General features: G+C 48.8%; 11 protein-coding genes across 11 annotated transcripts; 6 read left to right on the top strand and 5 right to left on the bottom strand.

Moving 5' to 3' along the window:
- Positions 1-263: 263 nt before the first annotated feature.
- Positions 264-800, top strand: Bathy03g01270 (predicted protein; the record flags this gene model as incomplete). The annotated part of the gene is made up of 1 exon (XM_007514230.1): positions 264-800. One exon carries the CDS (start codon positions 264-266, stop codon positions 798-800), a length of 537 nt encoding a protein of 178 aa, XP_007514292.1.
- A 116-nt stretch (positions 801-916) lies between these two features.
- On the bottom strand, positions 917-2,536 carry Bathy03g01260 (trigger factor; the record flags this gene model as incomplete). The annotated part of the gene is made up of 1 exon (XM_007514368.1): positions 917-2,536. The coding sequence occupies one exon, from the start codon at positions 2,534-2,536 to the stop codon at positions 917-919; it is 1,620 nt and encodes a 539-aa protein (XP_007514430.1).
- Positions 2,537-3,283: 747 nt separating this feature from the next.
- On the top strand, positions 3,284-5,563 carry Bathy03g01250 (predicted protein; the record flags this gene model as incomplete). Its single annotated transcript, XM_007514266.1, has 1 exon — positions 3,284-5,563. One exon carries the CDS (start codon positions 3,284-3,286, stop codon positions 5,561-5,563), a length of 2,280 nt encoding a protein of 759 aa, XP_007514328.1.
- Positions 5,564-5,657: 94 nt separating this feature from the next.
- Positions 5,658-6,110, bottom strand: Bathy03g01240 (DNA-directed RNA polymerases I; the record flags this gene model as incomplete). The annotated part of the gene is made up of 1 exon (XM_007513944.1): positions 5,658-6,110. The coding sequence occupies one exon, from the start codon at positions 6,108-6,110 to the stop codon at positions 5,658-5,660; it is 453 nt and encodes a 150-aa protein (XP_007514006.1).
- A 408-nt stretch (positions 6,111-6,518) lies between these two features.
- On the top strand, positions 6,519-7,409 carry Bathy03g01230 (unknown protein; the record flags this gene model as incomplete). Its single annotated transcript, XM_007513882.1, has 1 exon — positions 6,519-7,409. The coding sequence occupies one exon, from the start codon at positions 6,519-6,521 to the stop codon at positions 7,407-7,409; it is 891 nt and encodes a 296-aa protein (XP_007513944.1).
- A 175-nt stretch (positions 7,410-7,584) lies between these two features.
- Positions 7,585-7,767, top strand: Bathy03g01220 (unknown protein; the record flags this gene model as incomplete). The annotated part of the gene is made up of 1 exon (XM_007514050.1): positions 7,585-7,767. The coding sequence occupies one exon, from the start codon at positions 7,585-7,587 to the stop codon at positions 7,765-7,767; it is 183 nt and encodes a 60-aa protein (XP_007514112.1).
- A 381-nt stretch (positions 7,768-8,148) lies between these two features.
- Bathy03g01210 (predicted protein) lies at positions 8,149-9,420 on the bottom strand (the record flags this gene model as incomplete). The annotated part of the gene is made up of 1 exon (XM_007513889.1): positions 8,149-9,420. The coding sequence occupies one exon, from the start codon at positions 9,418-9,420 to the stop codon at positions 8,149-8,151; it is 1,272 nt and encodes a 423-aa protein (XP_007513951.1).
- Positions 9,421-9,884: 464 nt separating this feature from the next.
- Bathy03g01200 (unnamed protein product) lies at positions 9,885-12,494 on the top strand (the record flags this gene model as incomplete). The annotated part of the gene is made up of 1 exon (XM_007514307.1): positions 9,885-12,494. The coding sequence occupies one exon, from the start codon at positions 9,885-9,887 to the stop codon at positions 12,492-12,494; it is 2,610 nt and encodes an 869-aa protein (XP_007514369.1).
- Positions 12,495-13,026: 532 nt separating this feature from the next.
- Bathy03g01190 (predicted protein) lies at positions 13,027-14,352 on the bottom strand (the record flags this gene model as incomplete). Its single annotated transcript, XM_007514363.1, has 1 exon — positions 13,027-14,352. One exon carries the CDS (start codon positions 14,350-14,352, stop codon positions 13,027-13,029), a length of 1,326 nt encoding a protein of 441 aa, XP_007514425.1.
- A 207-nt stretch (positions 14,353-14,559) lies between these two features.
- On the bottom strand, positions 14,560-15,633 carry Bathy03g01180 (predicted protein; the record flags this gene model as incomplete). The annotated part of the gene is made up of 1 exon (XM_007514333.1): positions 14,560-15,633. The coding sequence occupies one exon, from the start codon at positions 15,631-15,633 to the stop codon at positions 14,560-14,562; it is 1,074 nt and encodes a 357-aa protein (XP_007514395.1).
- Positions 15,634-16,037: 404 nt separating this feature from the next.
- On the top strand, positions 16,038-21,583 carry Bathy03g01170 (polycystin cation channel family; the record flags this gene model as incomplete). Its single annotated transcript, XM_007513848.1, has 2 exons — positions 16,038-16,283; positions 16,721-21,583. The coding sequence occupies 2 exons, from the start codon at positions 16,038-16,040 to the stop codon at positions 21,581-21,583; spliced, it is 5,109 nt and encodes a 1,702-aa protein (XP_007513910.1).
- Positions 21,584-21,711: the final 128 nt, after the last annotated feature.

Here is a 21,711-nt window from a genome sequence, read left to right as displayed (position 1 = left end):
CCTAGAGACGAGGATGCGAGTCTTTTGACGAGATGATGATGATGTGAAGAAAAGCAAAAAGAAACGCGCACCCGTGGTTTTCCTCCTAATCCTCCTCCGCGATGAAAAGGATCTCCTCTGTCGGGCCAGTTTCCCACTCCTTTTCTGTCCGACATGACGCGAAGCGAGACTCTTTACGTGCGTGTACTCTCGATAAATTCTGAGGAGAATTGGAGCACATTTGGGGAAAAGACGACAGAAAGAGAGACGAGATTACTTTAACGATGACGACGAGCTTGAGCGCGTGCGCGACCCTGATGAGACGCAGACGATCGTCGTCGCACTCGTCGTCGTCGTCGAGATCGTCGTCGTCGTCGAGATCGTCGCGACACGTTTTGACGACGACGACGATGATGATGCGAGGAGGACGAGGACGAGAGAAACGTGTAAAACAACGAGCAGCGGGGAAAACAAAGACGAAAGCGAAGAGTGACGACGACGACGATGTGATGAAACAAGACATGAACGCGTCAAACATCGGACAACCGATCGACGCACCGATCAATCCAATCACGGCGGAACCTTTGGTGAAAGGACAAGTGACCGCGATCGTGACCGGGGTGATTTCGGTCCTCATAGCGGTCGGGTATTTGGTCTTGGTGCAAGTGATGGACAGTCGAGATATGGTGCCGCCGGTGGAAGAGGAAGCGTACGGGGACGGGTCAGTTCCAGCGAAGGTGGTCGTTTCCGCCGCGGAGAGTAAGGAGAAGAATACTAAGAATAACAACGCGATCGAGTGGGAGATGGTGGAGATGGAGTGAGGATTGGAAGTGTTGTTATTAAATAATATCTCTGATTAAAACGCTCGGCCGCCGACACGTAAACCCGTGCGCGAGAGTAAAAAGTTCCGTCTTCTTCTTCTTCTTCTTCTTCTCTACTACGCGGAGGATCTTTCTAAAGGTGGCAATTCGGTCAATTTCACGTTATCTCTCAACCATTGAATAGTCTTTGCCGCCTCCAACGCCGCTCGCGCGTTTTGAATCATTCTCTCTTCGTCGTATTCGATGCCTTGCGCCTCGAGATCTTTCACCTGGTTTTTCAATTCGTCGGAAAGTTCGCCTTGCGTGATGACCATATTTTTTTCAGTGAACAACGCTTCGCACGCGATGGTTCTTCTACAAATGAGTTTAATCTCCTCGGCTCTTTCCGTGACGAACTTGTTCATGTTTTTCTCCGAGGCTAACGCTTGAATCGCTTTCATGGACATTTTACCTTCCATTTGCATTTGGGTCAAGTGTTCGCCAAACATGTTTTCGGATTGTTCTCTCAACACAGATTCCGGAATTTCACACGAGCACGCCGCCGCTAACGCGTCTAACACGGCTTCGTCTTTCACAATCTTCTCTTCGACTTCTCGAGACATTTTCTGCGCCTCCAGGATTTGCGCTTTCGCCTCGTCGACGGTTTTTGACCCGGTAAAAATGTCCTCGGCGATGTCGTCCGACAACGTCGGCATCTCTCGCGAAAACAACTCGTTCACTTTGACGGTGAACATTGCTGTTTTACCGGCGACAGATTTGACCGACCAATCTTCCGGAAAAGATAAGTTGAAATCTTTCTCCTCTCCCGTTTTAATCCCGACGATTTGTTCCATCAACCCGGGTAATTTCAAATCCGTCGTCGCCGTATCCAATCGAAAATCTTTCGTTTCAATCCCCGGCAACGAGTTCCCGCTCGTATCCATCGCATTAATATCAATCACGGCAACATCGCCTTCCTCTAATCCTCTATCCGCGATCACTCGCATCGTCGCCAAATCTCTCAATCGGTTCTCAAACAACGTCTCCGCGTCTCTCTTATCGGTTTCGTCGTTCCCCGGGCTGACGTACGTCGCCTCCAAACTGTCGATATTTTTCGTCCACTGCACCGTCGGTTGCACACAAATCTTAATCACGTATTCCAGCTCTTTCGACGGCGTACACTCTGGCCCACCAAACGCTTCCGCTAGCTGTCTCGGCGTCGTCGCGATCGTTTCCGAATCCTGGATCGCTTCCTTGGCGACGAATTGCATCGCTTGCGGCAACGTGTTCTGCAACGTATCCTCGATGCACAGTTGCAAAAACGTATCCTTCCCGACCGCTTTCAAAAGCATATTCATCGGTGGTCTCTTCGTATCACTTTTCTTTCTCGACCCGTCTTTTTTCTTCGGCGCTTCAAACCCTGGAATTTCCGCTTGCGCGACGGCTTCGTCGATCGCGTTTTCGTAGCTTATGGCCAAAACATCCATCGGGACCGCCACGGATAACTCCACCACGCACCCGGGTTTCACCTCGGATTTTTCCACGCGAATGTTTGATACCGCCGAGTTTGACGGTGGTTTCGCCATGTTCGTGACAACGAGCGTTTTTGATGACCTCTCGTTTTTGTGCGATTGTCTTCTTCGCGGATGCCGCTTGACGTGCACACGCGCGTTCGTTCGTCTCGACGACGAAGATGATGTGTTTTGTGCCGCCACGACGAAGCCCCTCTTGAGGAGGACATTTTCACTCGCAAACATCACGTTTTCAAGACAAAGAATCCTTCGCGTATTCTGTGTGTGTGTGTGTGTATAAAGCAAAGCGCAGATCCGTGTTTTGTGCGTCGTTCAAAACGTACTCTGACTGCTCCGACGATCGTCTCTCTCTCTTTCTCTCTTTCTCTCCGCTTTAATTTAAACGCGCAAATCTGTAATGGATATAATGGAAAAAGAGGTTTTTGTTGGTGCAAAAAGAGAGAAAAGAGGACAACGTTTCTTTGTGAAAAAGAGACACGTCTGCAGCTCGAAAGTTTTCAGTCAAAACGCTCTGAGCGATTTCTCTCTCGTTCTCTCTCGTTCTCTCTTTCTCTCATCACTTTTTCTCTCTCTCTGTTATTGTATTCGTCTCAACAGAGAGCACGATGTGCAGTGGAAGCTGACACCATCAACGAGGGCTTCTATTCACGCACTTTTAGCGTCATCATCGACGACGAAATAATGGAAGAAGAAGAAGAAACTTTGACAGAGACGAGGACGACGAGGACGACGATCGAGTCTCTCGAGCGCGACGTCGAGGTAAGACGACTCACAACTTTCTCTCTCTCTTTCGAATTGGAAAACGCTCTTTCTCTTTCTCTCGCTCGCTCTCTCTTCTGAACGCTGACGCTCCTCTTCCCTCTCTCTCTATATATATATCAGGCGATAACGATCGAACGCGTGCAAATTTTGGAGCGGTTATCGAGACATTCCGCGGTCGCGTCGACGTCGGCAAACGCGAGGAGGAAGCTGATGAAGTCTTCAGACGAGGACGAGGACGCTGGTGTCGCCTCAGACGAGGAGGAGGAGGAGGAGGAGGAGGAGGAGGAGGAGGAGGACAACATGAACAACAACAACATCGACGGTTTTACTACCACGCAAACAACTACGAGTACGAGTAAAGCGAGAAGTATACGCGCGTCGAGAATGGCGAGCGTTCTTTTACACCATCTGGCAAAACGAGAACACTTGACGTGCGCGTCGCTGGATATCGTGCGGAAGATGAAGGAGAAGCGGAAAGGCGTGTTTGTCCTCGCGAGCGAAGAAGAAGAAGAAGCAGGAGGAGGAGAAGAAACAGAATCCTACCCGCTCTTGCTGGACGAGTTGGCAAAAAGCGTCGCTTTGATCAATCAAGCGTCGTCGATGGCGAGGAATCGTGATGGCGACGATACTACTATTCGCGCGTTTGCGTCGATGTCGTCGAGAGTTTCGTCGCATGCTAGGAAACGAACGCTCGCGGTCGCGGAAGAGTGTCGACGCGCGTTGACGACCATTCTGAGACGCTCGCTGAAACGAACGAATTGGCCACCTCCGTTGACGCCTTCGCAGTTGAGCGAGTACGAGTGGAACGATGGTGAGAGTGAGAGTAATGGGGTAGTAATCAGTCGATGTTGCGAGCTGTTGTTTGTGTTGCAAACCGCGTTAGAAAGCGATATTTTTATCAGCGGCGATAATAGAAAAGATAGTATAGATATTAGAGTCGGTCAGTACGATTTCGTGGCCGAAACTTTTGCCTTAGCCGTTCAAAAACGGTTCGTGAAAGCCTTTGCGAGCGCGCAACATTCGAGAGCGCCGGAGTTGATGTTGAATTGTTGCGCGAAACAGATTGAGTTTGTGCCATCGTTCGTCGCCTCGGCGTTGATTCAGTGCAACAAAGACGAGAAGGACAACGATGACGCTGGTAGTAATGACACGACTTCTTTCTTAGAGGAACTGTTCGAGAAACGTGCCAGCGCATTTGCTTCTACGATCGCATCCGCGCTCAGCGATTCAGCTCGCGCGCTGTTGGAAGACGTGTACTGCGCCAAGTGTGAATCGGACGCGAAAAAATGGTGGCTGCACTTGGCAGATTGCGCCATCGCGTTTGACGAAAAGTGTGAGAAAGATTTCGGACGGTTTTCGAACGCACCGAAATGCTTAGACGTGTTGGCGGACGGAAGCGAAGATTGGAAGGTGTCCTGGTTGTTGTCGGAATTAGAGGCGAGTTGGAACGAGATTAAACCGCTGTTGGATTCCAAAGATGCGGGATGGGAGTGCGAAGCGAGCGGATACGCAGAAGGGTCTCCAGACGACATCGAAAGGGACGCGTTTTATGTGGATGTTGAAGATGACGGAACTTTACCCGGCGTAACCGCGCCTAAAGTCTCGACCGTTCTCGCTACTCTGCTCGCAAATTTAGTCGCGAGAAGCGAAAAACTTTCAGACGACGAACACAAAGTTGAGTTTCTCGCGAGAGTGCCGGCGCTTCTAGTCGAGAAGTTTCGCGACGCCGTCGATGACAAGGCGAACGAAGTCGAACACGATTTGTTTTCTGAAAACATGGACGTTGTCACGCGCGCGGTGATTCGAATTGGAGCGTGCATCGCGGCGTCGTTGAAGATTGAGGAAACTTTGAGCGAACTTTCCGAGTTGCCGTTTTTAGTCGACCTGGTAAGAGGGTACAAAAGAGACGACGACGACGAGGATGACAACGAAGACGATAACATCGAAGGCGTTTTTGACGACGAATGCAAGATGTTTAAAGACTTGCGAGAGGTATGGATTGATCGCTTAGCGAACGTCGCGGTGGGTAAATCGTGCGACGCTTTGGATGGGTACAGATCCTACGCTTCCGCCTTGCGCTTTACGAAATGCGGCGTCGGCGTTAAAAACGACGACGATGATCGAGAAAACACTTCGCCTCCTGCGTCTCCATCTTCTCAGTTTCCGACCAAAGCGAGTCATCTCCTTTTAGTCGGTCTTCCCGCTCTTCGCGCGTGGCTCGCGCTTCTCCACAGATCTCTCGATTCTCGAGCGTTCCAACGCGTTTGGCGAAAAATCTGCACGTCAGTTTCCAAGCGCTGTTTCTCGGATGATATCGTTCGCTACCTCCTCGAAAAGCAAAAGAAAGAAATGTCCGAGGAAGGCATAAACCAGTTCGCGATTGATGTGGACACGTACGTGGCCACTTTTGTTCCGTATTCTACGAATAGAGAAGCAGTCGCTCTGGCGATCGACCGGCGCGTTCGAGACTTCTTGAGCGGCAAAGTTTAACAATAATACGAGTAACTTAACTCTCTCTCTCTCTCTCTCTCTCTCTCTCTCTCTCTACTAATCATTTTTAATACAACAAAAGCTACGTACGTTATCACAACCCTCTTCTCCTATCTGGATCTTCCACGATTAACTCGTCCACTCCCCAATCTTCCCAACTCCCGTCCGGCATGAACCTTCTCACCGTAAACGGCACTCGTTTCTCCCTCAATTCCTTATTCGCAATGTCCAGTGGGTCCGTCTCGCCTTCCAATTGCACTAAAACCGGCGCGTTCATGCTTATTTGCAGCGCCCTCGTGCCTAAAATTCTCGCGCGTTCGTATTTCGTCATGTACGGTGTCGTCGTTCGTTGGTCTTTCGGGACCGCTTTCCCTCTTTTCCCTCCTCCTTCTCGCGCACCCAACGATGATGATCGATCCCCGGAGGCGATGATGTTGTCCCCGTCCACATCCATCCCTTCATCCTCCTCGTTCCCTCCTTCGTTGTTATCGATCATCTCCGGTTCTGCTTCTTCTCCGCCTCCCTCGTACTCTTCATCTTCGTCCATGGTATTCTTTTATCACTTAAGCTTCGTATTCTCGTCGTCTCGCCTTTGTGTGTTCTTTTCGCGCGGAGTAGACAAAGCGTCGAACGTAAGCCGCAATTTCAACAGACCATCTTCGCCCGTTTTCGAGCTCAAAGAGGCAAAAAAAACAAAAAGAGCTGTCGAGCAGGAAATTTTTCTCAAAAACAACAAAAAAAAAACAACAAAAAAATATCTCTTTGATTACACAACTTCGCAAACGTTATCATATATACGCGCGCGCACGGAAGACGCACGCGCGACAAAAACACGCGTGTGGTGGTAGTTTCGGTTTGAATACTCCTTCTTTTTTTTTCTCTCTGTTGAGAGGTTTCTGTCGTTTGGGTTTTAGAGTAGGATTTTCTCATCAGTTGGGAGAAAAACAAAATCCAAATGTCTTTCTCGAAACTGACGAAAACGATGTACAAATCCATGCTCGGGAGTTTTATATCCGCGGCGAAAAGACCACCGTCGACGATTCCAGCGGTAGTTACGATCGCCGATTTCAGTCGGTGTCATCTCGTGGAAAAGGAGGAAAAGGAGGAGAAAAAGAAATGGAAGTCGTTCTCGGACGCGGATTTTGGAGGCCGAAGTCGAGCAACTCTGACGACGACGAAGAAGGAAAAGAGGAACCACGTGAACGAGAACAACTTTGATGATATTGGTGGTTATGGCAGCGTCGTGTTCGAGGGAAACTTGGATTCATCGGTGCCGCAATTGAGAGACGAGAAGATGCGAGAGATTCGGAGCTTGAAACGGTCCGGGTTCGCCGGTTTTGGATGGAACGACGTGAAGGCGCGACTGACGAAAACGTCGAGAGAGAGGAAGGATGACGAAAGCGAAGAACAAGAACGAGAAGAAGAAGAGGACGTAGATTTGGAGTATTTTTCGCACGTGCGGTTTACGATGAGAAACTACGACGGCAGAGCGTACGTGTGCTCGATAAAAACCGAGAGAGACGCGTTCGGGAACGGAGAACACGATTTGTGGCAGGCGTTTTTACTCGCGCCGAAAACGACGACGAGCGAAGAAAGTAGTAGCGGTCGTACGAACTGGACCGAACTCACCGTCCCGCTCGATCAGTTCATGAAAACCTACAAAGGAGGCGTGGTGGAGTCGCAAACAATCGGTGGTAAAGACAGTTTACGACGACGAGGGAACATGCGATCGATTGGTATCGCCTGCGGCGGTTTAGAGTTCGGCAAAGGCGACATGGACGGCGCGTTTCGATTGGAGGTGAAGAAAATCGAGTTGTTGGACGAAGAGAGAGCGGGGGCGCTTTGAAGACGGAGAAAAAAACGCAGCACCTCAAATAATAGAACTAGATAGATGGAGTAGTGTTCATAATAGAGTAGTCTTTCGGAGCGATGTAAAGTACGAAGTGATCAAGTAAATACGATGACCCGGATGAAATACGATGCTAACAGTGTATTACGCTTTCCTTCTCTCCTTATAAAAAATGCCTCCGCTTTCTGAAACGATGACGAATTCAAACTTACAAAAAATGGATATCAAAGACGAGGAGTTGAACTCCATCCTCGACGGATTGTGCAAGATGTTCGAGGAGAAGCACAAACGACCGCCGACGGAGGACGAGATTAAGATTTGGATTTCTCAGTTGAAGGATGCGAGCACGGACTAATAAACGGAGCTCGGGGAAAAATTCAAAATTCGAAACACACACACAAGAACACAAATCACATCACACACGAGAGAGAACGAAAGAGAAGAGGGTTTGAACAACGTTCGTTCGCGACAAAAGAGCGCTCTTTTGGAGTGGACTTAAAAACGATAGTTGCTGCTCTGAGTGATTAGGATGCGCGTCGTCTCTGTAAAAACTGTCCACTATTTATACATAACAAACAATAATTCAAAATCTCACTTTCTTCACGTTTTAGTAGCAAAGCGACAAGAACGGATACGGGCGCACAAATTTTGCACACGTTTAAAGTCGCGGAGGGATGCAGCGAATGGCTCGCGTCTTGTATTACAGCTTTTTGTTTTATGATTAATTTTTCTCTCTTTAAAGCGGGCTTTCCAATTCCAACGACTTATCGCCTTCGTCTTCTTCTGGTCTCGTTTTCAAACCCATCGGCGTGATTTCCACGTTATCTCGGTCGATTCGGTTGATATTTTTTGGCGGTTTAAACTGAGGCGTGGATTGACCGATATCGTCGAAGCGAATCTGCGGGTTGGTCGCCATCGAACGCGTGAGTTTTCTGTCGGCCAAAACCGTATTACCGTTGGGTGTCGTTCGCAACGCATTCGGAGGCGGCGGCGAGGGTGGGAGTGGTGGTTGTGGCGACTTTGCTTCACCGTTCACCGGCGCTGCTACTGCGTTGGTACTTTGTCCTCCACCTATCTTCGGCGTCGGAATTTTCTTCAAACCGGGAGCTGATATATCTTTTCCTTTCGACAACTTATCGCTCGATCCATTTCTATTGTTATTCGTATTGTTCTTATTCTTGTTGTTCTTCTTCTTATTATTATCTGTCTTCTCGTAAAACTTGTCCGTGTCTTCGATGCCTGGCTTGCACAACCTCTCTAAAACGAAAAAGTTACTCTTGTTCGACAAATTCCTCTTTAACTTCTCTTTACTCACAAACTCAAAGTCGCGAAAATCAAACCCGGGTCCGACGCCTTCGCCTAAAAGCGCAAAGTCAAAACTTTTCGTCTTCTCTAAAGTCGCCGCTTTGAAATAATTTCCAGGCACAACGACTTGTGGTTTATCGCCCTTACTCAAATTTGAACCTAATCGTTCCACGTAATACTCTCCCGTGGATGGATTGACGATGTGATACAGCACCGTACACCCGTAGTGAAAATAATGCACGTGGTCGCTCTTGTTACACACCAATCCTTGGTAATCCTCAATCAAATAGTAAATAGACGTCATCGTGTTCCTCGCATTCCCTCCGGACGACGTTTTCACCAAATCTCCGTTCGAATCTGTTTTCCCTCGACTTGCCATCGGCGTCGCCCCAGACCTGTGGGTTTCTCTGAAATAGCCACCTTCCGGGTGCGGAATCAAATCCAACGCTTTGACACAGTCCTTTTTTTTCAAATTTCCCGACGAAATGTGAGACGACGATTTTTTGTACGCGAAATACCACACCATCATCGCGGACGACGCCGAAAGAGCCGCCGCGCCAACAACCACGAGCGCGTTGTTGTTGGCGTTTTTATCCTCATCAGAGCGGGAGAAAAGCTTTCCTAAGCCTCCTTTCTCGCGCATCAAAGTCGCCACGAGAGTTTGCGTCAAACCACCCGCTGTCGTGGGTGTTCCTCCTTCCATTTTTTTTGTGTCTCTTTTTTCTCCCTTTTTTTGTGTCGTGAGAGCGCAGCTTTTTTTTCTGAGGAGGCTGCTTCAACAAATTTATTTCATTTAAATTCATCAAACTCTCTTTATTTAAACTCAGAATCCTTTCTTCTTCTTTGGTGGTGGTGGTGTATTGTCGTCGCGAATCGATCGAGAGAAGAAGAACGCGCGACAGACATTCTCGGCGACGTCACGAGCGAGCGCTTTCGGAGGCGAGCGTTCAGAGGAAACAACAACGAAAGGTTGAGAGAGAAACTTTGTTCGTTTTTAAAAAATTTGTGTTTTGTTTTCCCCGGGAAATCCCATTCCCGAGAGATTGAACTCGTTTCTGAGAGGTTTTCCGATTTAAACTCGCGCTCGCTCTCTCTCTCTCTCTGAAGCGCGCGCGCGCGAAAGAACAATCGCATCGAACGAACGAACGAACGAACGAAAACGCGACGATGATGAAAGCGACGACAGAAACGAAAACAACGAAAACCTCGTCGTTCACGTTGGACGACTTGATGCTCGGCCGAGTGCACCTCTCGAAGGGAGAGAACGACGAGGAGGAAGAGGAAGAGGAGCACAGGGAAATCGTCTTCTCGTATCCTCTCCTCTTTCGAAAGAAAAAGAAACAGAAGAAAGAGAGTGGGTTAACGAGGCAACGTGAAAAGCATTTGGAGGAAGAGGAGGAGGAATTTTTGGCAAAAAACTCCTCGCCTCGCGAGAAAGAAGGTGCACAAAATATGACGGAGCTGCTCCTCGACGCGCGACGAAGAGATGATCGATTCGAGCAGCAACGCGAGATGCAGATGCAAATGCAAAGAGAACACGTGGAGAAGATGGTTACAGGGTTTCCGTACGCGAAGAAGCATCAACAAGAACAGCATCATCGTCATCATCGTCGTCAACGAGAGCAAGAACAAGAACAACAACGCGCGTCGCCGAGGCGCGACACCGGAAACGCACCACATGAACAACAACAAGAAGAACAAAACGCATTAACAAGCCCACCGCGAAGGATCACGTTGCAGCCGTCGCCGCTGAAAGCGTCGAATCAACGCCCAGAGGCGTCGCCGGGGATGCGAGCGCTCGGTTTGTCGCCGTCACCGGTGAAGCAAATAGAAAATAACAAAAACGATAGAAATAGACAGCAGCAGGAAATAGAAGACGACGAGACGATGAAGGAGACGTTAGAGTACAGAGGTGGGTACGTGGACGCGCATCCGAAAATAGAGAAGCCACCGTCGCCGCCGAGAGGATTCTTTCGGAAAATAGACTCGGTCGCTTCGGATGAAAAGCAGCAACGACGACAACAACAACAAAACGACGAAGACGACGTCTACATCGAACCGAGAGGCGCGCATAGACGAAAGTCACCATCCGGTGGCGTTCGCGCATCTGAGTCGACGATGACGATTGATGTACCGTCAAAGAAGAACGGTGCTCGAAAAGGACGTCGCGAATCCGAGGAGCTGCGATTGGAGGCTTCAAAAATTTTAGGCATCACACCGCCGCCGTCTCAAAAGTATGGAGGACATCATCCTAGAGCCATCGTGGCAACGCTCGTCTCGAACAACGATTATCAGTACCGGTTAGACGAGAGTAGCGATTTCGAAGATGGGCGTCGTCGGTCTTCTCGAGCGAACAAAAATTTCCCGGCGAGGCCGTACTGGGAAACGAACACCGCGAGGTACGAAGAGAAACGAAAGTTACAAGAACAATCGTTCGATATGGACGGCGATGGAAGCAACGACAATTGGATCGGTGGATTAACCGACGAACGAAGCGAAAAGATGTATTACAAGAGAGTTGCGTATGCGAACGGAAATGGAAGCGTGAACGGACAACAGCCACCGAGAAGAAAGAAACGCGGTCGGCCGCCGGGAACGAAAAATCCTCCCAATGCCAAAAAAACGGGACCAAAGACGAAGAAGACAGTCAGCGCGAATAACTCGGAAGACGACGACGACGGTGACTATCGCTCCGGAGAGGAGAAACCGAAGAAAAAACGCGGTCGACCGGTTGGTTGGCGCAAGTACGCGCAGCAAGATACGCAGGAACACCAACAGCACCTCCTTGAAAACCACCAGCGAGAACGGCGAAGATACGAGGAGGAGACTAAGAACGATTACGATGACAAGGCATCGGAAAGATCGCATCCTGTTTCCGCACCTCCTTCCGAACAAAAGCGCCCACTACATTCACAACCACCGCCGCCAGAACGTCAACAACCGCAACAAATACAACCGACGGTCGTGCAACAAATGATCCCGGTAGTGCCTTCGTTGCAACCACCGCTCGTGGATAATCCAACCGCTGCGTCGAATGAAAAGGCGTGCTTGCAATGCAAACGAAGCGACCACGATTACGCGTTACTCGTATGTGGTGGATGCACGAAATGTTTCCATACGTTCTGTTTGGTACCACAAGTTTCGAAAATACCCGACGGCGATTGGTTCTGCTACGATTGCGTTGCAAACGGGAGGAGTGTTGCAAAGAAAGAGGAAGACGACAAGGCCGACGAAGCGCCAGGCAGCAGCGACTCCAAGAAGAAGAAAAAGAAGGACGCTACCAAAGAAGGCGAGGAGGAAGAAGTCAAGGTGAAGAAGAAACCAGGCCCGAAACCAGGGTCAAAACGCCGACCGGATGCGAAGAAGCCAGGCCCAAAACCTCGCAAGAAAACGCGACACCGCGCGTACTCCTCGGACGAAGACAGCAGCTCCTCGGACGAAGGCGAAGCCGTCGGCTGGACGCGAGGTGGCCAACGCGTCGTTCAAGGGAAAAGCGCACCTCCATCCGCGCTCAAAAAAGGTCACTCCATCGATGAAGAAACTGAAGAAGCCGAGGAAGACGTCGAAGAAGATGATGTTGCCATCAACAACTCCAAGACTGTATGGTCTTTCGAGGAGCTCGTCGCGCTTGAAAACGCGCGAGCTACGGTAAAGAAGGACGAAAACTACTGGCAAAACATTGCCAGAAGAATACCCGTGGAACAAAACTGCGCTCCAAAAACCGCCAAAGAGTGTCGTCAGAGAGTGTACGAAGGCATGCCGTCTGAAACCAGATAGATTTAGATTGTTAGTTTGCTTGTTCAAGAGAAACATATTAGCGCGTTCACGCATAAAATGATAAAATTCATCTCACATATTGGTATATTGAAAACGATTTTTTTTCCTCAGACAACAAACACAACAAACGAGAAATGCTCACCACCACGAAGCGCTACTCTCCCGAAGCCATACGAGGTATACTCGTCCTTTCTGTGTCCTCCGTACTCTTTCTTTATCTCACCGCGTGGCTGCTCTTTCTCCCATTCATCGACGACGACCATCACGTGCGCAAATTCTTCTTCCCCGGTGGGACAAACAGACAGTTAGTGGCGAACGTGTTGACGAGGATTGGTGGGGCGATGATTGGTTTGTGTGGAGCGACGATTGGTGTAGCGATGGTGAGGAAGAAAAAGCGATGACACCAACGGTGTTTTTGGATTGCGTTTCTTCTTGTTGTTCGCGCGCGTAGCTTTAGCCTCATCGCGATAGCGCTTTGATTTTAGACTTTGTAGACACTTATGTATCAGCTAATAACTACCAGGTACTATTATTATTGCTGCTGTTCTTTCACCCGTCCTTCGAACGCGTCTAAGGATTCTACAAATAACGACCAACTGTTCGATTTATCGGCGCCGATGTTCGGAACCTCTTTGGTTTCGTTCGCGTTGCTCACCGCTCTTAATCCGAGGAACGCAAAGTTGCTTTGCGAGTCGTCGTCTTCACCGGCGGATGCTTCTTCCTCGTCGTCTTCGTCTGAACCGCTACTGAAGGCTTTTTGACGCAGTTGCTCGGCTTTTTCCGCGACCTTTTCTTGAAACGTCATGTTCGCTCTCACAGTAGCCGCGTCTGGGAAGACGTCTATGCGCAAACCGTCCTTGTTCTTTTGATACTGTAAAGCGGTTAAGAACTTCGATCCTCTCGGAGGCGGAGGGACGTACGAGGTGAGTTTTTTCCGGTCCTCCTCGGATTTTGTTTCCGGTATTTGAGCGTCGTAGATGCTCAAGCCGTTGTCAGAGGCGCTTCGAATGGCGTTGGTTGTTGCGTCGACGTTGGTGGATTCTATGCACACGGCTTCGAGAGAATCTCTTCGTTTCGCAACGCTTGCGATGACTGGAACTCCGTTTGGCGAACGCAAGTCAAAGTATCCAAATCCGTACAACAACTCCCCGCCGGCTTCGTACACTCTCGATACTCGAATACCAAAGGGCACCGTGCACTGAATGTACTTTAACTTTTCAACCACATTATTGCTATCGTTTGCGCCATTATTCAAAGAAGAATCAAGAGGATGAATCTCAATCGAAGCTTTCCCGCCGTCATCTTCATTCAACGTCTCCCTTCCGTAAGCCAATCGCACTACCCCACTCTTCTCGTTTATCGACGTCACTCGCATCCCCATCGCGGTTTCCCAAAACTGCGTCTCGCTCTTCACGTCTTTCACCGCTATCCTTATACCCGAGGCATAATACGCTTGATCCGTATTCCCGGTTTTACTCAATCGCTCTTTCTGCTCTCGAACAAACTCGCCGTTCTTTTGCACCCGCGATATTTGCTTCTCGAAAAACGTCTTCTCTCGTTCCAAACCTTCTTTCTCCTCGGAAGAGAGCTCTGGATTTTTCAACAACTCGTCGGTTTCGTCGAGCATTTTTTGCATCGAATCAATCACTTGCCCGGCAAACGAGGGACTACTTTTCATGATAAATGCACTCGCCAAAGCACTCGCCAAGCTGCGGCGTCTGAAAGATACGCAACAAAGTTCAGTGTTCGTTTCGCTCTCGTCTTTTGCTGCACGTTTCTCGCGCTCGTTCTCCCTTTTGATTGCGGCGAAACGAGTTCGATTTCGAAGATGACGACACCGACGAAAGCAATTTTTCATTTCCACGTGCACTGACGACGACGACGATTCAGACGACGACGACGGAGGAGCGGTGCTGAAGCTTCGCAAAGAGGACGATGTGAGCATGGTTCTGTTCGTTTATACAGTTTTTTTTACGTCCGCGGTTACTATGTATTCGTGTTATTATATAAATACGATGAAGCTCCTATTATTGTTATGAAGCGTCAGAGAGCTACTTTCTACTTTCTATTCGAGCATGTTTCTTAATCGATCGACGGCGAGGATAAATTCTTTCTCGTCTGTGATTCCGCCGTTCGCACCGTCGTCTATAACCTTTCGAGATTCTCGAAGGGTTTGCGTGAACCCATCGCTTCTGAACTGATTGACGGCGTCTTCGTTCGTCGTAAAGTCTACGCGTTCGGCGATATCTAAAAGCAAGCGAGCGTACGACTCTCGTTCTTGCGCGAGGTCTGTGAGCGAGGATGACGATAAACCGCTTTCCACGTTCACAGATAACTTTGTCGCCACAACTTCTATCACTTTCGCGTCTATCGTCCGTTTCATGGCCTCTTCCGACGTCACGCTCGCGTGTCTCAACAACGCCGCCGCCTTGACTCTGGTCTTGACGACCGAAGACGTCAACCCGCACTTCGCTAACGATTCAATCCCATCTGATTCCACGAACATACTCATCACCTCTGCGTTTCCTCTCACTAAACAGCTCAACGCGTATATAACTTTCGAATTGCTCTTCTTATTCAAATGCTTCTCCGATTGCAACGCGAGCAACAGTACGTTCAAAGCGTCGCACGTCATGGCGTTCTTTTGCGCCTCGGGGTGATTCTGCACCGATACCGCCACGCACTCCGCGCTCATCGCTCGAATTCCATCCCACTTCTCCGATTGAATGCCTTCTAAAAGAGGTTCGAGCCCGCCAATTTTCCCTAAATCTTTCGCGTTATCCACCGACTCCAACCGGTCTCTCAGTTCCTCCAACGCGAGAACTCTCTCCTCTTCCTCTTCTTCCGTCTCGATACGTTCGCCTCTCGGGTCCTTCCCGATGATTTTCTCCGTGATTTCTTTAATCCGTTTCACCTCGTCCACGACTCCGCTCTCGATGGCTTTCAAGAACCACGCGCGGTCTTCCTCGGAAATCGTTCTTCTCGTTTGCGCTTTCTCCTTCATCTCTCCTCCTCCTTTCGCTTTCAACTCCGCCTCTTGCCTCAAGCCTTCATCGACGGACCATTTCAGAATCGCGTTCCAGTTTGGATTCCCCGCGCTGTCGCGCAAAGAAGAAGAGGAAGAATTTTCGGAATTCATTTTCGCTCTCGTATCCGACGACGCGCGCAAGAACGAACGCGCTTCTTTTCCTTCTTCTTTCGATCTCTCTCTCTGAATCTCTCTCTCTCTCTCTGATACGTGTGTGTGTTTCTTTTGCGGGTGTGAAAAGTGTGGCACTTTGGTGCCTTCTCTCTCTCTGAAAGAACAACCTTCTATTTCTTTTCTGCCTTTTTTTCACTCGTTTTCGTAAATACAAAAAGGAAAGGTGAGCTTGTGTTCAAATCTGGTCGAAGGAAAAATCGACACACGAAAGTCTCTTTGCGCTTTCTCTCTCTCTCTCTCTCTCTCTCTCTCTCTCTCTCTCTCTTTCTGTGTTGTAAACTTCCGATCATCATCGCCAGGAGGACGAGGAGGAGGAGGAGGAAAGAATACTAACAACAACAATGGGTCTTCTTCGTCGCGCGCGCAAATCGAACCCCTCGGGAACGGAAGGAGGGAAATCTGCCCCGCAATCCTCTCGCATCGAGGAGAGGTTACGAACGGCACGAATCTTAGCCGAGGAGGACGACGACGACGACGAGTTACACGGGAGAAGTAAACGAACGAAAGCGCAAATCGAACGCGATTTGAGCGATCCGAGAGTGCACAAACGCATCGTGGAGAACTTATACGGCGCGTATAAAAGCAGAGTACGTTTTCGTTCGAGAGAGAGAAGAATCTTCGTCTTTCGCGATCACATCTTTTGATCTTTCTTTCCGCGCAAAGTTTTGTGTTAAAATGTGTTTTCAATCTCGCGTTTTATCAAAAGACGAACGCGATCGCAGACTCTTTGCCTTCTTCGAGACACCAACTGCTGTCGCCAAAATCATCTCGCTGATACTAACACGAGTGAGGGAGAGAAAGACCGCTCGAAAGAAGACAAAGAAACCGCGGTGGTCGGGCGGTAAAATGTCCAATGGATTTTTGCCCTAACGTCTTTCGAAAGGGTGGATCTCCTTTTGTCTGGCAAGATTTTTTAGAAGCACATTAAGTTTCCTCGCGAATCCTTTGTTTAGATATATCTTACGTTTATGTACTGACTCTCGTTCTCTCTCTCTCGTTCTCTTCGAACGATATTACACAACAGAAAGAGCGAAAGAAAAACTACGTCTCGTTATTCTCGTTCATTTTCTTCGTGTGTTTCTACCTCTCGATTCTTTTCTTGCAACGAAAAGCGGGCGAGGCGTATAGGCTCACGTCGACGTTGAACTCGGTGTTGATTCCGCAAAGGAAAGAGTTCACGTCGTCGAGAGAAATCATCGATTGGGCGAGTGGGGTGGTGAATACGTTGTGGACCGATGCGGTGTGTGGGGACGGCGTGTGTTCGGAACCGTTTGAGTTTCCAGAGTACGGGAGGTTCGGGTGTAAGGCGGATTGTTTGCGCTGGATTCAGACGATGAGCGTTACGGAAGTTCAGTTGGATTTATACTATAATTTTACGCATCCGAGAGGTTCGGTGAACCCGGTAGATTTGCAGAAGGACGCGACGTGGAATTTATGCCCGAAAGAGCAGGACGAGATCACCGGGATTGCAAAGATAAGACACGGGAAGGATTGTTATTACGAAACAGATCAACCGTTTCCTTCGCAAAGCGGTCAGGTGCAAGTTTTGCTGGACGACGTTCCGGATGGCACGTGGTCGGTGCAAATGAAGAAAGATATCTTTTTGAAAGTTGGCGGGGCGGTGCGAGAGAGGCAAAACGTGACGCACGAGGAAAAGAGACACCGGATTTTGTTGGCGCACCATTACGCGAACGTGGCGAGAAAGCACGAGAAGAAAATCTTGGAAAAGTTACGAATTGACTTTTTGGATTTGGGGAAAGGCTTCGCGCACAGAAAGCTGAACGAGTTGCACAATTCGGAGTTGACGAACTTGAAGGTTGCGCACAGCGAACAGTTCGTCATCGAACGGGCGGATTACGGCGCGAGTTACAACTTGGCGAATATTCGCGGTTGGTATAACTCGACCGTGTATAACTCGACTATTCAGATTTTGAACCAAACGTTCGCGAATAATCACACTTTGGTGGATTACGCCAGTGATCCGGATTTGGATTGTATGCCAATCATGAACGACAATTCGACGAGTCAATACGGCGTCAACACTTCGGATTGGAACGCAGATTGGTGGAGTAATGTAGACGCCGCCTCCACGAGTACCAAAGAAACGACCGTTTTCGGTGTAAATATGATTGGAGATTTGTACATTCACCCGCCGTACGGTTTGTCGTACTTTTGCGAGTGCGAGAAGGATGCCGAAACCGGGAAAGTGACGGCGTGTTTGGACAAGTGCGTCGGGAACGGCGTGAACACGACGATGCCGGATCCAAACCAATTGGCGTGTACAGAAACGTATAGATTCTTGCGAAACGTGTATAACCAAGGCATCGCGGACGCGTGGTCGACGTTGGCTGCGTACGAGACGCAAGCGCTGGAATTGGCCGACGCGGAAGAAGTGGATTTCTTGAAGGCGTTTCAAGCGCAACAAAACGTCGAGTATTACGACATGATTAAAATGGATGGCTTGGAAGGTGATGCCGTTGCCACGGCAACATACGATATTTTGAAGGCGTACGTTATCTCTAGTGAACACTCCGTTGGTGGTAAAGATAACGCGTATTCCAAAGTCAGATACGCCAACTCCGGCAAGTATCCAGATCATCGAGAACAACTCGTTCCATTCCTCGCGGCGCGCATTCAAGATTTGGAGAAAAAAATGCAAGATGTACCAGTGTACGACAGCCCTTGGATAAACGGGAATTCGACGTTCAAGAAACCAAAGATGCCGGTTGTCGATGAGATCCAAAAGTTTTACACCGCGGAAACGATTTCGGGATTTCACGACGTGACGACGCGGCTGAATTACACTTTGGCCGAGTTCAACCGTAAAGTTATTGAGCGCAAAGATTACGCGTATTTAACCTGTAACATCGCCGAACGTTCGGATATTTACAGAGGCACGTGCACGGACCCAACAACTGTTGCTGGACCAAAGTGGTGGGATCCCTGGACAAACGGCACGTCCGTTTGGCTCACGCAGTCGAGATACAAGAGAATGTGTAATTATTTGTGTTTGTGTGGCGGGGGGACTGGCGCGAATAACAACTGCAACAAAAATACCGGTGAAGTCTGCGTGTGTGAGGCGTGCGAAGACGAGGGCATGTTTGATACCGTGGAGTACTTGAACGCAACCAGGGACGGTCAAGTTGGGTATGGCAGAAAGTTGTTGCAAGCGCACGAACCAAACACGCAGTTTACGCAAAAGTATAGACGCGCGATGTTGCAAACGGCGGAAACGACGGAATCTACCGTGACGCTCGACGATATCATGACCGCAGTGTCCGCCATTGCGACGAACCAGACGTCTTTAGACACCGCCATGGCAGAGTTGAAGAAGGATCAAGAAACCGCAACGGATAAAGCGACGGCGTTTTTTGAAGATAAAAGACTCGAACAAATGATGACGACTGGTTTTACGGATTTAAAAGCCGAGCACGACTCGCTTTCCGAGCAATTGGACGAAATCGTGGCGAAACAAAAGGAAGCTTTAGCCGCGGCGCAAGCGTCTCTTTTAATTCAACAAAGAACGAGCGAGTTGTTAGAGGCTGGTTTGAAAGCTATCGATAAGCTCACTCGCGCTGTTGAAAAGCAAAGGTTGACGATTCGAGACGCTTGGTTGTCCGGCGCGTTTAAAGATATTGGGTCGTACATTCAAATTCAAGAAGATTCCATCAATTCTCGAGAGTTCAAAGCCAAAGATGCGATTTTGATGAACGCTCCGTGTCAAATGGGCCCGGTCAATCGCGTCTTTGAAGTTGAAAACTTTGACAACGAAGACCCGCCCGAAGCGTTCAGAGAACGCTACGTAGGCTTATCCAACCGCGTCGTCGCCGGTATGCTCTTTTACGTCAAAAGGAAAGAGTTGAATTTGTGCGATAACGATCGTTTCGCAGAATTGGATAAATTTTGCCCTGGTGGTACCGATACGAACGCGTACGGCGTCGACCCGGTTTTCAAACTCGGAACGCCAATGTTCAACGCCGATTACGACAACGTGAAAACCATCTCGCAAGTATACGATTGCACGAAAATTGGAAACGCCACGTACGATTTACGCGTTGAAGGTACGAATATCACCGCAAACAATGCGCCGTATTGCGCGGAGTTATTCAACTCTCGAGACGTTCCGTGGGGCTTTCATTCCATGGACATTTCCAATTCGTACACGAAAGGGTTCCCGTTTTTGATCGATATCAATTTGGACGCCGCTGGCGCGCAACGATGGTTGGACTACATGGAATACGGTTTGTTGTTATCCGACGCGCAAACGGATGAAGTTTCCGCGCAAGTTGTCGTGTACAACTCAGAGCTCGGGTATTTTGGAAACACCATGGTTTACTTCAAGTACATCGACGGCGGTAAGATTGTCGTGACCTACGAGAATCAAACCATCAAGGTTCAGTATTACGAAAACTGGCAAGATATGTTACGGTTTGCGATGGAAATCGCCTTGGCTATTGGCGCATTATACTCCGTCTACGACGAGTTTATGGATTTCATCTTGACTAGGAAGAGAAACGACGGTAACTGGAGAGCGTACTTTGAATCCGCGTGGAACTACATCGACGTCGCGTCGATCACTATTCACTTGGGCGTCACCGTCATGTGGGTGATATTTTCAAGAGTCGGTTGCCCGCGATTTGATCCATCAATCCATTACAAAATTTACAAAAACATCGACGCATCTGCATTTCAAACCAGATTGTTTGAGAACCACGAGTTCACAGATTTAGGTAACATGTTCTCGGACATGTACGCGTTAGTGACGTTTTTGCAATCGTACATGGCGGTGTCTGGGATCAACATCATCTTGTTGATGTTGAGAGTTTTGAAGTTGATGGACTTCCAACCTCGTTTGGGTGTGATCACGCACACGTTAGGTTTGGCGGCGCCAGATTTGATTCACTTCTTCACGATTTTCATGATGGTTTTCACTGGTTTCGCGTTCATCGGGCACGTCATTTTTGGTTTTGGGTCGGTATACTTCTCCACGTTCGAGGAATCCTTTCACACGTTGTTCAAAAACTTGTTGGGCGACGTCGAGTATTTCGTCGTCGATTTGGTGGAACTCCCAGGTTTAACCTACATCGTCGCAATGATTTACTTTTACTCGTTCAACATCATGGTTTTGTTCATCTTATTCAACTTTTTGTTGGCCATCATCGTCGACGCGTTTGGCGAAGTCAAAGCGAACGCGAGCGAAAGTATTTCTGTACACACGGAAGTCAACCCGATGATCTCGGATTCGTGGAGATCATTCTCCAGATATTTCGGTTTTCATCGAGACCACATTTCATCGGACAAGTTGTTAGCGCAATTGAAGCGATGGAGACACGGTTTAGATCCGGATTACGAGTCCACGGATTCCGAAGACGAAGTCATTCCGTACATCCCGCCCGGAGAAAACGTTATTCGATACGACGACGACAGAGAAATCGACCAGCTCGGTTTACGAAGAGTGTTAAGAAAAGCGGTCATTGCCACGGAAACTAGCAGAGATCCAAAGTTCCGCTTACGTTCGGACCCAATCGGTTTGGAGAAAGATATGGACAGAGTCTCCAAGGAAATTTCCAAGCAAGAAGGCACGTACGAGAACCTCGAAAACCAAAGAGGTATCGATACGGCTGAAGAAATCGCGGGCGCGGCGAAATTGTTCATCAAGCAAGTTGGCGAACAACCGAGAATGATCTTCGAAGACGACGAAGATCCCAAAAAAGAAGAGTTGAAAACGGAAGGTGAGAGTTTAGCTGAGGCGTTGGAGGGTATGGTCAAGATGCAAAATAGAATCGTGACATCGAATCGCAGGATAGCCATAGGCAACGAAGAAGCCCAGGCTGCGGAGGCACGCTTGCACGCTTTGGAAGCTCGATTGACTCGTCTGATGTCGTAAAGCAAAAGTAAACGAAACAAAAACAAAAACATCAAAAACGAAAGTAAGATTATACTACTAAGAAGATGTTGCTGTATATATGTCGCTGTATTTATTTATTATATGTGGACGGCGGCACTTGGAGCGCA

The sequence above is a fragment of the Bathycoccus prasinos genome (assembly GCF_002220235.1).
Source record: "Bathycoccus prasinos genomic : Chromosome_3".
NCBI lineage: Eukaryota > Viridiplantae > Chlorophyta > Mamiellophyceae > Mamiellales > Bathycoccaceae > Bathycoccus > Bathycoccus prasinos.
Note: the sequence above shows the minus strand (reverse complement) of the source record. Positions and strands in the feature narration are given on the sequence as shown.